This window comes from Lucilia cuprina, chromosome 2 (assembly GCF_022045245.1).
Source record: "Lucilia cuprina isolate Lc7/37 chromosome 2, ASM2204524v1, whole genome shotgun sequence".
Classification (NCBI taxonomy): domain Eukaryota; kingdom Metazoa; phylum Arthropoda; class Insecta; order Diptera; family Calliphoridae; genus Lucilia; species Lucilia cuprina.
In genome coordinates, this window is record NC_060950.1 from 39,022,433 (window position 1) to 39,039,011 (window position 16,579).

Consider the following 16,579-nt stretch of genomic DNA (forward strand, 5'->3'; position numbering starts at 1 on the left):
TAGCTGAAAAAGGAGTCTATTCTAACTAACTGTGCATTCAAAATAGCTTTCGGGAATTAATTTTAAGTTAATCGCTGAACGTTCACCTAATGATCGGCCTTATTTTACAAAAGCTGTAAATGTTTTTGACTGAAAAGTTGGTAATATTAACAAAAGTTATTAGCTGCTCTTAAATCTGTTACTGAAAAACACAATCATCGGTTGAAATCTTCTTAAATTTGTTTCGAGTTAATCCACATTAAATTGAGTAGTAAGAAATCAGCCTTAAGCGATTTTTAATTATAATATACATACTTAACAAATTAACTTACCGTTCATCGAGTTGGTCTATTTTAGCATTTAACATTTCATCTGATTTGGGAGACTCAACGAGAGTACAGAAATCTTCGCATATATGAAAAATTTCGTTGATAATTAAATAAACTGGATTATTTGAATGAAGCGATGATGTCTGTAACATGCTTACTTTCAAAGCATCCTCCTAAAATAAATAAAAACAATTATCTTTAAGATCTCAATCTAGTGTGAATAGTATATCAAAACTTACATCAGTTAAAAGGAAGCACAATGATAGTATATTAGCTTGAAATATGCTATGAGATCTTTGAATTTGCTCGAAATCTGCCTTGTTTAGTATTGTATTCAATAAAATACTAAATTGACCTAGAAATTAATAAGACGTTAAATTATAAATATACATAAATAAATATATGTACACACATAAATACACATGTCATTTACTACAAGACCGGCATAGTCCTAAAAATGTTTAGACGGCTAATGACCTTTTAAACAACAAGGGATTTGAAAAATTAGAACAGATTAAGATAGTAGGAATCAATATGTTTCTAAGTTGAAATGTAGTTTTTATTTATCTTTACATATTCAGGAAACATGAAATTAAAGCTATCTACGTGGTTGTGGGATCTTACAATGTTGGCACAAAGAGTCTAATAACCGTGTCAATTTACGTGTCTCTATTCAAAAAACCAAAAATTTGGATTATGTCAGTGTTGTACATACATATATGTACATTTTTTTTAAATTGAAACTAAAATATTTTTCCAGAATATATCGCATACGGTTCTTACCTAAAAAATTAAATTTTATTGGTGAAGCAAAGAAATTAAAAAAATTTTTTTGAATCAGAACGATTTATTTGTCATGTCCCCGATGAGAGCTAGACGAGAAATCTCCTCAAATTGTGATAAATCGACAAAAGCGATTTTCTTATTTTTTAATTGATTTATTATTTTTTAAATTGATTATCTTAAAAGGAAAGTAATTTGTTGTATATGTAGTATTTTGCGAGAAAATATTACACCATTCCTAGATCGAAATTTATCACGCCTTTTCAAATCGCTGGAATTCCATCATATACCGGATTACTATAACATAAACAAGTTGTGATCAAAGTTGCGTTTATATGTGAGAAAATTGCACTTTTTGGAGTTTTTTTTACAAAATAACGCTTTAAGTATTAATCATTGCACTATAAAATAGCTAAATCGTAAAAGTAAATATAAGAAAATTTTATGTAGTTTTAAAAAAATTACAAAAACAGATAATGTTTATCTTTATAAGATTCATAAATGTGCTTCTTCAAATTAGATAACGCTTACTCGGTTTAGTCTGTGGCCAAAAAAAAAAAAAAAAAAAAAAAAACATTATTTTAACAGCATCTCCAAAACTCCATTTTCAAACTTTAAAAAAGAATGTTTAATGAATTTTAAAAAATTAAAGTTTTCTATACTGCATATAAAGTATATATACAGTATTGTTCGAAACCTAAGCAACTTTTTTTGGCATTGTATACAAAGTGCTATAATTTCAATTTTAATTGATTTATTCAAAATTATATAATTGATAATAATAACATTATGTATCTACATTATACTAACAACAACAAAAGTTTAATTTCATTTCGCTGTGAGTTACACGAAAAAATTGATTTATTCAAAATTATATAATTGATAATAATAACATTATGTATCTACATTATACTAACAACAACAAAAGTTTAATTTCATTTCGCTGTGAGTTACACGAAAATAACAACTGAATTAACTCCATAAATAGCTGTTCGAAACTTAAGCAACTTTTTGTTCTTCTTATGAAAATCTTTGGTCCTTTTGAGTTCCAAACACCTTTATGGAATAGATTAGTTACTTGTGTAGTTCGTAATTAATCCCAAGCCGATTTTAAGCCATTCGAAAGCTGCAATGTTTTCTTAAACTTCGAGTTTAGACCCAGCGCTTCAGAATGCCGAACAGCATCTCTAAGGGACTTGAGTCGGGAGATTTTGATGGACAATCAAATAATTTGGGTCCCATTACTCGATAACTAATCTTAGATCAACTTTGCCAAAGGTTTTGGTTCATTATCATGCTGAAAATCGCAATAAGGTAAGTTGTTCTGTTCAATGTACTTAATCCTATGGTTCATTTTGTTGGCCAAAAATGTCCCAGAAAGTAAAACAATCCAATTTTATTTGCATTTCAACATCAGGACTTTCTCTACTCACCAAAAATCTTGCCCACAACCTTAATTGTTTGACCTCCATGTTTTTTAAGCCTTTAATGTACGATCATGTAACCGCATATGAATCCCGCAGTGACATGGCACAGAGTTTACTTAAATAAATTCGATTTTTTTACAAATTCTGTGCAATTTTGGGTAGAATATTGAAGAAGATTACGCAAGACTAATAAAAAACAGTTTTATTTATAAACGGGTCCACATTTTCCTTCTTAAATACAGCAAAGTATGTGAGGCTCAAAGGCTGAAGGAAATATTATAACATATCCTTTTAGTGAAGGCCCAATAATGAATGGAAAGCAAAACTTTAAGGGTGTGGCCATGATTTTTGAAGAGAAGGGTTAGTCCTGATCTTGAAACACAAACAGAGTTGGATTGTTTTTCTTCTTGGGACGTTTTTCGCCAACAAAATGAATTATATGATTGAGAACAACGAACAGAGCAACTTACTTTATTGCGATTTTCAGTGTGATAATGAGCCAAAACCTTTGGAAAAGTTGATCTAAGAGTAGTCATCGAGTAATGCGACCCAAATTATTTAATTGTCCATCAAAATCTCCCGACTCAAGTCCCTTAGAGATGCTGTTCGGCATTCTGAAACGCTGGGTCGAAACTCGCAGTTTTAGGAAACATTGCAGCTTGCGAATGGTTTAAAATCCGCTTGGGAGTAATTACGAACTACACTAGTAAATAGTCCATTCCATAAAGGTGTTTGGAACACAAAAGGACCAACGATTCTCATAAGAACATCAAAAAGTTGCTTAAGTTTCGAACAGCTTTTTATGGAGTTAATTCAGTTATTATTTTCTTGTAACTCACAGCGAAATCGAATTAAACTTTTGTTGTTGTTATTATAATGTAGACACATAATGTTATTATTATCAATTATATAATTTTGAATAAATCAATTAAAATAGAAAATATAGCACTTTGTATACAATGCCAAAAAAGTTGCTTAGGTTTCGAACAATACTGTAGCTCTCATAGTTTTACCGTACCTGCGAAAAACGGATAAAAGGCAATTTTTGCCAATAATTAAGTAAAAATTATATTATTGCAAATCAAATTTTCTAAATTAAAAATCATTAGCCCTCTTAACTCCGGGGTCAAAATCAAAATTTTGAATATTTTAGTTCTTGAAGAAATAAGAGCATGACGTTGTTAATTTGTTGATGGATATTGATTCAACTTCTTAGAAGTTATTTGTAATACATTCAAATAATCCGATAAATAAAATACTGGATATATATCCATAATTCTTTAAGAAAATTAATTTTACAAAATTTATTATTAAAGTGTTTTTTAGTGTTTAAAAAAATCGATCTTGAAAGGCCCCAAGTACGACAGGGGGTTAATTTTTGAAGAAGTTTGATTAATAGATTTCTGTGTTTCATTCTAATATATATCCTTTATGATATTCAGTATAGAAAACTTTAATTTTTAAAAATCCATTTAACAAAATTTGTTTGAAAATGCTGTTAAAATAATGGTCCTTTTTGACCACAGACTAAACCGAGTAAACGTTAACCAATTTAAACAAAAAATCGTACTAGCATATTTATGAATCTTATAAAGATAAACATATAATATATTTTTTGAAAAATTTTCAAAACTAAAAAAAATTTCTTGTATTTTACTTTTATGTGTTTTCAAAATCACACAATTCGCGAGAAAAATTTTAATAACTCAAAACTTTTTCAACAAATTCTGAGTTTTTCTATCTTTTTGGAATGGCAAAAAGATAACCGTTGGCACTGGTTAAGGAGTGCACAACAGACCCGATAGATGTCTAGGTGTATTTCTTCGGATTTGATGTATATATGAACATTCTCATTTCAAACTAACTAACTAACATATTTATTTTTATTGAGGAAGTATTTAGTTAAAAAGTTTCAAACATTATGAAATTCCGAAAGTTTTTATTTACAAATTATAATTAATTGAGGCCTAGATTTTTTTTGGATTTGATGTATATATGAACATTCTCATTTCAATTAAATTTAAATACATCTCCTGTCTCTCCAATTAAAAAATTTTCTTTACAAACATTATGATTTAAAGATTTTTATATATAAAATAATTAAATTTATGTTATCCCTTACTTACTTACTTACATACATAAATATTTTGTATACTCACTTTCAAGTACATCGACTTGTATGTAATACTGCAAGTTATCGACAAAAAACATTAACTCATTGCGTAAATGCATTATTTTAATATTTTGATTCTTATTTAGTTTAGTCTCCCTTGTTTGTTGGCACCACAGCATGTGCAATTGGTATTGCATTTTCTTTATTAGAAGCAGAAATCGAAAAAGTATATTGTAGCGTTCCAATACCTTAGGCGAGAAAAGTAAATGTAAAGGCCAATTTATTTTGTATTGCAATTGCACTAATTGCAGATAGCCAAACTCGAGTGGCTCCTCCGTATCAAACGGAGGTTTTGGTATACAGAGGGAAAATTGTTCCAAATCTTCAGATACACCAACTCCATGTGCTGCCGACTACAATTAAAAAATTTATTTATATAAAAAACCTGTTAATGAAGGTGTCATTTTATTCAATTTGTGTATTTATGTATATTAGACCGATTCACAAAAAATGTGCTTGCGTTGTCCTTCTCAAAATATTCGCTGCTATGTCAGATTGTACGAATCGTTCGTTGTTTCGCACCATGAAATTCTTTCGTAATATATACGAAATTGTACGAAAGATTTTAAAATAATGCAAAATATTCTTGAAAAAATTAATTTACATAAATTGAAAAAAGTTAATTTTGAATAAATATGGTAAAATTTACGAAATATTAATTTATTCAAACTAATTTTAGTTCATAATTATTCTCCACGCGAATTTTCAATTTTTATATGAAAATACTTCTTGAATAATGTTATACTTTTTCTTAAATTTTATAAAAATGTTGTAGTTTTATTTAAGCATAATATAATTAATATCATTGTTTAATTTCGCTAAAATTTAAGAAAAAAATATTACGAAAGGTTTTCGTACTTTCTGTATATAAAATTAAATTTTGTATTAAAATCGTCCCATAATATGTGAAAAAAGTATATTTTCTTATCACTTTTGTGTAACATTTTTTCTTTATTTTTAGCACCTTCTAGCATTTTTTTTCAAAAAATCTAGCACTATTTCCTAATTAAAAAAAACTAATAACATTTAAATAATATATATTTAAAAATATTTTTGTACGAACAGCAATCGCTAGAATTAAACTATATTGGTAGTTATCATAAAACAAAGAAACGAAAATTTTGAGAGGGGTAACAAAGCCACGATTGTACTTTCCATGCAGAGTGGGTCGGTCTAATGGTAATATATCTAGTTTTTGGGCTTATAATGAAATGATGTCGGTATTGTATACTTGTTTGTTTAATACATAATTCGTATTGTAGTGTTGTGTTATTGTTTGTCATAAGTGTTAGTAAAATGTTACCAAGTGTAGTAGTTGTTTTGTACCACATTTCATTTTAATAAAAAAATTTAATTATATTGCTAAGATTGTATCCACTGAACATTAAGAAGTGAAACGCTGTTGTTTTTTACAACAATAACGTTACGCTCTTCTCACAGATGAGTTCTTTGAAACTCCAACACATATGTAAGAATCTTACTCTCTCCAAACTTCAATACACTTTTTTTATCACTTAACGATATATTTTATTATTTTTTTGCACACTTTAAATATATTTTTAATAGCCCGAAAAGATTTAATTTTTTAAAAACGAAAAAATTATTTTTTATTTTTTGACATTTAACCGACTGACAGTAGACTTAGGTACTTTTTGACAGAGTTTCACTTCTTAGTGTTCTGTGATTCTAATCATTTACATATTTGATATCTATATTGAAGTCAAATATGTTCAATATTTATTTTTACATAAACTTAGAAGCTTAAAAGTCTATTTAAAAGGAAACCCGAATCTGTATGTAAAAACTGGAAACTTAATTTTAATCTGTATATTTTTTAGTTTTTTACGTACTTTATTCATTTTTTAATTGTTATATGGTGTAATTGACAAACTAATAATTTTTATATGCTTTGAATTAAAATTAAATTTTTGGTAATTTATGTGTAAATTAAAAAAAATATATGTATATCCTATTTTATACCTTAAAGTCAGTCGCCGGTTGCTTTAGTTTATGTTATTTGAAAATTATTAATACATTAGACACAAACGCTTCAAAATGAATAAAAAATTCTTTTAGAAGTTTATAACCTAATTATTTATTAAACACAGGTTATAAAATTTTTTTTTTGGTGTTTTTTCAATCTATCTAATATTAAAAGACCCAAAAACTAGTTCTAATTTATTTTGTGTCTGACCTCAAAAGCTTTGACAAAATCGCGAAGTTTATTTTCATTGTCAGCATCTTTATTTATTACATAAGTTTGGCGAATGAACTCTAAAAACAGTTCTCCACGACCAAGCAAATAAAAATCTTTAATTAGTCTGAAAATAAAGAAAATGTAGATATTAATTAATAAGGAAATGTTTATTTATATTTTCACGTTTAACAAATACACAAAAATATACGTAAATAACGTAATACGTAACTGAAACTTTGTTTATATGTTTGTATGTATCATACATGGGACAAATTCATTACCATTATCATAAAAGTTATAATGAAATGAAAAAAAAAAAAATAATTTTCATTAAATGGTATTTAAATTTTTTTCATTAGCATTATTTCTTTTAATGGTAATGAAATTTTAATGCTAATAAAAAATTCCCATGTATGGTATGTATGTATGTATGTATGTATGTATGTATGTATGTATATATGTATATATAATATACGGACATGTTGGACGGAATGTTTATGGTGGGCGTGGCAACTTCCACTTTTAGAAAGTATTAAATCAGAATATTTGAGAAAATATAATAGAGTCCTCAAATTTTGTCGGATGCACTAAGTGTCAATATGATTATTGAGCACACAAATTGGGCGGACTAGCAGCGGAGGGCTTGCCGCTTCCCACTTTAATTATATGCGTATATCTTGGAAACTATTAGTTAAAATCTTTTTTTTTCATTTTTTTTTCATTAGCATTATTTCTTTTAATGGTAATGAAATTTTAATGCTAATAAAAAATTCCCATGTATGGTATGTATGTATGTATGTATGTATGTATGTATGTATGTATGTATGTATGTATGTATGTATGTATGTATGTATGTATGTATATATGTATATATGTATATATAATATACGGACATGTTGGACGGAATGTTTATAGTGGGCGTGGCAACTTCCACTTTTAGAAAGTATTAAATCAGAATATTTGAGAAAATATAATAGAGTCCTCAAATTTTGTCGGATGCACTAAGTGTCAATATGATTATTGAGCACACAAATTGGGCGGACTAGCAGCGGAGGGCTTGCCGTTTCCCACTTTAATTATATGCGTATATCTTGGAAACTATTAGTTAAAATCTTCAAATTCGACGAAGAACTTTCATGTAAAAATTTTGTGTAATAAATTGGCGGACTACCTATCTGGGAATCTAATAGAACTAGATTCTTCAAATATTACATGAAGAACTTTGACATTTATGTGAACATTTGGAGGAAAATGGGCGGACTTTCAATGGCGGGATTGGCATCTCCCATACGAATTAAATACAATACAATATTATTCACAATTTTCATAGTTTACATTAAAATCCTGTATTTAGGATATCAAAGCACGCTGGGTATAGCTAGTAACATATACTTATGTAATTACAAAATTTAATCAACGTGTGATTTTTTATGTTTGTCTTAAACTATATTATTTTAAACGATTTTGCTGAAAATTCCTTATAAACAAACATAGTAATTACAAGTTAGAGTGCTATATTCGGCTGCGCCGAATCTTATGTACCCTCCACCAGCTACTTCTATATTAATACTTGTTTAATTGGTCAAATATTTAAAGAAATAAGATTTTTTATGTCTTAAGTAGAAAACCCCTAAAAAGGTTAAATTTGCTAAAATTCCAAGAGTTCTTGAACATTACAAACGCCATTTCCTTTTATATTTTCATAGCGCCATAGGATATGCTTTAGCGATATTTAATAAGTTGAATGTATGCATGTGTATGAAAGATTTAACGATTTTCAAAATTTATATATATAATTTTGTTCTACACCAATTGATAATGCAACTAGTTAAATCAAACTAGTTAAATAAACAATTCTTTAAGCTAAATTTCTGCACATAAAAGCTATATTTCAGTCAAATTTTGTATCTTTATCGTAATTTGTATGGGACCGACCGCACTCATGTTATGAACTGATCGTGAAATAATCTTGAAATATAACTTTTGTATACAAAACTAATATATGTGCCAAATTTTGTATCAATAGCTTTATTTGGTAATGTGCGTTTAAGAGGTTTTTGGTAAAGGGAACTTGTATGGGAGCTATGACCAATTATGTATATAAAGACAAAATTTCAAAATTCTGTATCTATATCATTATTTGGTAATGAATATTGAGTATTTAAGTGATTTTTGAGAGCGGACCTAGTATGAGAGTTATGACCAAATATGGACCGATTGTAAAACAATTTGATATTGTAATTTATGTATATAAGAGCAATATTTGTGCTAAATGTGTGGTTATCTTAATTTAGTAATGAGTTATGCGCCCTTAAGTGATTTTTGGGAAAAATTATGGACCGAAATTTCACAATAGTATTTCTGTGCATATGGGCAATACTTGTACCAAATTTTTAATTTAGTAATGAGTTATGGACGTTTAAGTGATTTTCGGGAGGTGACCTTGTATGGGAGATATGAAAAATTATGGACCAACCCGAAAAAAATTTCAATGCAGTATTTTTGTATATGTGAGCAATATTGTACCAAATTTTATATGGATATCTTAATTTAGTAATGAGTTATAGGCGTTTAAGTGATTTTCGGGAGATGACCTTGTATGGGAGCTATGACTGATTGAAGACCGATTAGGAAAAAAAATACGGTCACAATTATCTAGAGGTACTATTAAGGAGTGAGATCGAAAAATTCTTAACATACATATATGTTTATAAAAAAGAAACCACTAAACTTACAGCTTTATTTTTTTTTTATTTGATTCAAATTATTATTGCAATTTACAACAAAAAAATATTTTTATAGTTTTAATCACTAGTGATGAAATTTTGAACCCTTTTCGGAAACCCTTCCATTAACGTTTTTATAGTGCTTTCTGTCACTTTGCTCGAACATGTAGTCCATCTCCGTTTAAAATCTACCACACTTTTGGACACCTTTTTTGTACTCTTCAATTCTCTTTTAACAAGAGCCCAATATCTCTCCACTGGCCTTAGCTCCGGGCAGTTTGGAGGATTTGCCTCTCTTGGTACAAATACCACATTATTGTTCTTGTACCACTCAAGGGCTTGTTTACCATAGTGACAGGATGCCAAGTCAGGCCAAAAATAAGTGGACACATTATGAAGTCTTATGAATGGAAGCAGCCTTTTTTGTAAACATTCCTTGATGTAAATTTCGGTATTTATAGAGCCCGTTGTAACAAATGATTGGCTTCTTTTGCCGCAACTGCATATTGCTTGCCATACCAAGAACTTTAAGGGGAAATTTTGTCTGCTTTTGGGTCCTAAACTTTTCTTCAACATTCCCTCGAGCATCAGCAACATAAAACTTTTGACCTGGAAGTTGCGAAAAATCTGTCAGAACATACGTTTCGTCATCCATTATGCAGCAAGAATATTTTTTTATAAAACTTGACTTCAATTTCCGTGCTCTGTTTTTGGCCTCTAAATTTTTTAGCACCGTTCCTGTCAGGAACTTTTTGAGCCTTGTATGTTTTTAAACCTGCATTAGCTTTAACTTTTCGTACCAAATAGTCCGAGCACTGAGCTAACCGAGCTGCTTTCCTACTGGATGTGTTGGGAGCTCTTTTGAAAATGCGTTCTATTTTTTGGCTTTAGAAACATCATGTGGACCATTCCTTCTACCTGAACCAGGTTTTCTATCAACTGACAAGTTCTCCCGGTACTGTTTAATAACATTGGAAACAGTTTGACGGCAGACCTTTGTATGCTTGGCCAACTTTTTGTAAGACCAAGTTGGGTTTAGTTGAAAATATTTAATAATTTCAGTACGCACTTTTTTCTGATCACTCATTTTAATCAGATTTACAAAAAAATTAATAAAATTGACATTACACATAATAACTGACATGTTTTTCAAAGGTAACTTGATCAAAAAAAAAATCAAATAATACTTTGGTTGAAAAATGTAATGAAAAACGTGCGTTAAGAATTTTTCGATCTCACTCCTTAGTTTCAAATTTTGTCGCAATGTCTTAACTTAGTAATGAGTTATGTGCGTTTAAGTGGTTTTCGGGTGGGGACCTTGTACGTGAGCTATGACTAATTATGGACCGATCGAAAGAAATCTTTCACAGTAATATTTCTGTGCATATGGGCAATACTTCTACCCATATGGATACCTTAATTTAGTAATAAGTTATGGTCTTTTAAGTGATTTTCGGGAGGTGACCTTGTATTGGAGCTATGACCAATTGTGGATCGATTAGAAAAAAATTTACGGTCACATTTCTGTATACAAAGGTAATATTTGTTGCAAATTTTGTCACAATATTAAGTTATCGGCGTTTAAGTGATATTCGGCAGGGGACCTTGTATGGGAGTTATGACCAAATATAGACCGATGAAAAAATTTCTTCCTTGGCATGATTTCTATTGACATAAAACTTGTAAAACTTTGGGAAGATTTCGACGTTCTAACGGAAGTTAGTAAAAGCAAACACATTTTACGGGAATACGTACATTTGTATGGGAGGTATATGAAATTGTGAACCAATAATTCTAATTTTTAACAATGTTGATCCTGGCGATAAGAGTTATATCTCTGCGAAAACTCATCAGTTTATTTGCAGTAGTTTTTGTAAAAAGTACAAATAAGTATGTGAAAATTCGCCATTTTTTCGAGGATGTCTTAAATTTTTACTCATAACTCTGAAACTATTTCACCGATCTTGCTGGTTTTCAATACCAAACTGCTTAGGATAACAGTGAATAACAATGAATATTACGAAGCAATGAGTTCCATTGCTTCATTTTAATGTGAGCGTTTTTTTACAGATAGACGGACATATCTAGATCCACTCAGAATTTCATAAGGATCAAGAATATATATACTTTGTAGGGTCTAAGATGAATATTTCTCAGTGTTACAAACGGAATGACAAACTTATATATACCCTCTATCGCCACTGATGGTGGTGGAGGGTATATCAATGAAAATTATTAAAAAATATATTTAAACACGTTTTACATTGCAATATTTTGTATTAATATCAGAGTTTGGTATAATCATTAATATCAAATGAATCTATGAATATAAAAAAGAAAAGGTAGCTAAAAAAATTTGTTCACAAAAAAGTAGTTAAGGTTTTTACTTTAAAAATGAGACCTTTTTATAAAATATTTCTTTTAGACTTTATTTAAAAGAAGCGAAAATTAAGTAGAATTTACTTCATAGAAGTACTGGAAAATACCTGAAGAAGTGATGATTTTAACATATGCTTGTCATAGGAGGTGTTATTTTTATTTATTTTCAAATTCACTACATCTGAAGTAATTTTTATGTTATTTTTTGAAAATTATTAGAAAGTGAAATTATAGTATTAAAAAGTACAACTAATGATTAAGTTACACGCATTTATCAATTACACAATTGTAAGTTCTCTAAATTTTCTCATAGTAAAGTTTTTCATATCTGATCCGCTAATACTGGCTATGAACCCAATGAGAAAATATTATGTTCCCGATGAATCTGAATTGAATATCAAAGGATCGGACATCTAAATCACTACTGTGAAAATTTGGTAAAAATACTTCAGTCATGGTCCGCAATAAATCAACTCAATTTCCTGGCCTGAAACACAACATAACAATTTTAAATCATTGTAGATCGGTTCACATTATGAAATAAAAAACTAAAAGGCGTAAAATATCCATGGAACAGAATTTCAAAGAATCAAATAATGCTCTTTAAGGCTTTTATGACTCTTAAATGTGATCCGGCTATAATAATATATGTTTACAATTTGTTTAAATACGTTTATGAAAAAAAAAATGCTTTAGTTTTTGACAATTCAAATAAATTCTGTGTATTTAATTCATATTTATTTTTACTTTTTTTAAGCCTCTGTTCACCGTATAATAATCACTAACATTATTATTTTTGTTTAAATTTTCCATTTTTTTGTATTTAAATTTCTTATTTTTGGCTCACTGTTGCGACTGTAATTCGTCATAATCAGGGCAAGGATTTTCATGCACATATTAATCGTATTAAGATCTTAAGTTTTTGACAAATATAAAGACTAAGAAACAACATTAAATAGTATATATTACAATAATTAATACAAACAAAAAACACTATTATAGTTTTAAAAATTAAATAAAACTATCGAAAATTGTATTTCATAGAACCTAGTGTTTTGTTGTTAAATCGAAATTTGTTGATATATATTTAAAAAAGTCAAAATATGTAAATACCAAATTTGTTGTAAAAATATGAAATACAGAAAAAACAAAACAATTTGTTTTAGAAAAATTAAAAAATATGCTATAAAAATGTTGGAAATATGCAAAATATGTGCAATTTAAAGCGAATATGCAATTTTTGCATTTATAATAAAATATGCAAACACAAATCGATGACATTTTGTAGCAAATTATTTGATTCGAAAAGAAAACGAGTTAAAAGTTATTTTTAGTTACTGACTACAAACAAGCATTTACATAGAAATCCTTGCCCTGGTCATAATTTTTTGCTTTTACTAACCACTGTATATATTTTCGGTAATGACCCGTTAGTTTTTATTATTTGGTAGTTAGTTCTTTTGCTAATTAATCACTGCCCATAGAACATTTTCAGCAACCTATAGATAACAATTCAGCGAATTGCTCTATATCGTTGCCGGTGAAGAAAAATCTCTTCATAGTACATCCAGTTTTTGGGGTTCAAAACTATTTTCTAAAGAGAATCTTATAATTTAAAGTTAATCATACACCGATCCTTATAAAATTTAGCAAAGAAATTTTAGTTTCGATAAAACTTGTTTATGTTGCTATACTAGCATTTTGAAGCAAGATCATATAGTAATTTTTTGAAGGGGACCTTATATGAGGGGTAGGGTCAATTATAGACCTCATAAAGGTTGACAGAGAGATTTAACTTTTAATCAGTATTGTTTGTGTCGAATTTAATCGCTATATTGGTATTTGGTATAATTTAAGTTAATTATGGACTTTTAATTCAGTTAATGGGGCATATACACTGCGAATCACTAAAATAAGGAGTTACATTTTGTCAACTTTGAACGAAAATATCTTGTAAACTAAATATTGGAGGATTACAAAATTATGGACGTTTAAAGGCCATATTTTTGCTATTAATTATGTGAACAAATAAGTGATTTTTTTGTTTTTTCAAAAGAAATTATTTTTTTCTTTGTCCATAATAAAATATGGATTTCTTGCATAAAGAATTTTTATATTCTAAAGTAACTGAGCGGAATCTTGCAATAAATCGATAAATGTTATATATTTTATATTCAAATAAAATGGGACGCGAGAATGTCCTTAACAGTTTCGATTGAGCGTTAATAAAATCTAGTGATTTTATCCTCCAGATAATCCTATTTCGGTTTTTTAAAAATCGATTGTATAAATTTGCTTTCATTTTGGTATACTTTTCTAATAAGTTTCCCATTTTTCATCATATAAAGAGCCGGATAATACAAAGGGCAATTTCAAATTTATACAACTTGTTTACGAAATCATTGTTTTACAACTCTTCAGTATAAGTTGGAGAATTTGCTTGTTAGTATATCCACATTATGGTTCGAAATAAGTTTTCAAATTGTAAAATATTAATGTCCAAATTTGACAATGTCATATTAGGATATGGCACACCACACCAAAACTCTGCATTCTGAGATGTCCTTACGACGAAAATGTATTACTTCGTCCGTACTAAGTCTTGGATATAAAATATATATCCAGTGATATTTGACGTTTTGAGCCAGAAAAACTACTTTGAACTACACAGAAAAAATATCATCCTAAATGTTATGAACTGTTTTCATTGATAAAAGTTAATAATATTAAGGAATAATTTCCTAAATTGTACGAATATTTTAATTTTTATTATTTTCAAAGTTTCGACTTAAAATATTTCAAATATATTTTTATTTTCTATTTGCAAAAAAATGTTTGGAATTTTCTAGAAGCATTTTTATTTCTTTATGGTTTTTAGATCAAAATCGATGAACATTAGGCGTAATTGGCGAGATTTTTTGAAGACTAGATATTAACCTAACTATGTTTGCAGATGTTTTCTTGTTTGACATATTGTTTTTCAGCATTTCAATTAAAAATTTTTTAATAAACAAAATTCGCGAATAAAGGATTATAATCTACTAAATATGGAAACAGATTATTAGATAATAGACTTTGTTAGCAATTTGTTCATGAATATTGAAGAAAAAAGTAAAAATTCCAAAAATGTACAAATTAATAAATTCTATGAACTTTTATTATTTTGAATGGGAATGGTTTGGGAAAAAGTCATTTTCGAATTATTCAATTTATTACAAAATTCATTCCAGTTATATATTATTTTTTTCTGTGTACTTATTCCTTCAAGTATTCGTTGCATATTGGAAGCCCCGAGCTTTAAGATTCTAATCCAATAGCATGTTTTTTTAAGGTTCGAGTTCTAATTTTTCATTAGTTTGCCATATAGCTGCTGTATGACATATTGATTGGTTCTTTTTCATTTTTGAGAATGTTTATGACTTTTACATATACTTTTCTTTAATTAAACCTGTTTCGCCTTTTTTAAATTATATTTGATTGATTGAAATTTATGTAGGAATTTATTTATGATCAATACTGTACATTTATATAGTTTTTTATTTTTTTATACCCTCCACCACCATCAGTGGTGATAGAGGGCATATATAACTTTGTCATTCCGTGTGTAACACCAAGAAATATTCATCTGAGACCCAACAAAGTATATATATTCTGGGTCCTTATCAAATTTCCGTCTGTTCGTCTGTCTGTGTAAAACACGCTCACGATAAAACGAAGAAATAGAATTTAACCAAATTCAACCAAAATGTTCTTCGTTTTCCTAAGTTGTTTGGTATTGAAAATGGGAAAAATCGGTTCACATCGGGAAAAGTTATGAATCAAAATTTGAAACAACCTCGAAAAAATAAGCATTTTTTACACATTCTGATGTAATTTTCTCGAAATCTATGCAAGATGATTCCATAAAAATCGACATACATTCGTTTCCACACAAGAGATTAATCTCTGCGTAAAATCGCCAGAATCGGTCCACAATAGTACATATTCCCGGAAATTTGGTTTTTTGTTAATAACTTCCGCCGTAATGTTGATATCTTCACAAAATTTTAGAAATTAAAATTTTATGACAATAGAATTTATTCAGAGGAAAAATTTTTTGGATGGGTCCTTAATTGGTCATAGCTCCCGTACAAGGTCCCCTCCCGAAAATCACTTAAACGCGCATAACTCATTACTAAAATAAAATATCGATATAAAATTTGGTACAAGTATTGCTCTTATATACAGAAATATTACAATGAAGGCTTTCTTGGATCGGTCCATAATTGGTAGTAGCTCCCACACAAGGTCCCTTCCCGAAAATCAGTTAAACACACATAACTCATTACTAAATTAAGATATCGATATAAAGTTTGGTACAAGTATTGCTCTTGTATACAGAAATATTACAATGAAATATTTTTTCGATCGGTCCATATTTGGTCATAGCTCCCATACAAGGTCCCCTACCGAAAATCTTTTAAACGCGCATAACTCATTACAAAATTAAGGCATCGATATAAAATTTGGTACAAGTATTGCTTTTATATACAGAAATATAAGCATTAAAGTTTCTTTGGATCGATCCATAATTGGTCATAGCTCCC

The 16,579-nt window shown here is 28.7% G+C and overlaps 1 protein-coding gene across 1 annotated transcript in view; it reads right to left on the reverse strand.

The window, feature by feature from the left end:
- Positions 1-16,579, reverse strand: part of LOC111681426 (gamma-tubulin complex component 4 homolog) — a 60,832-nt gene that overhangs the window by 2,077 nt on the left and 42,176 nt on the right. The window contains exons 7-10 of the mRNA XM_046946497.1: positions 6,886-7,012; positions 4,678-5,044; positions 548-663; positions 312-481 (exon numbers count right to left, since the gene is read on the reverse strand). Of these exons, the coding sequence (XP_046802453.1) occupies positions 312-481; positions 548-663; positions 4,678-5,044; positions 6,886-7,012 (780 nt within the window). The remainder of the gene's footprint in view (positions 1-311; positions 482-547; positions 664-4,677; positions 5,045-6,885; positions 7,013-16,579) is intronic.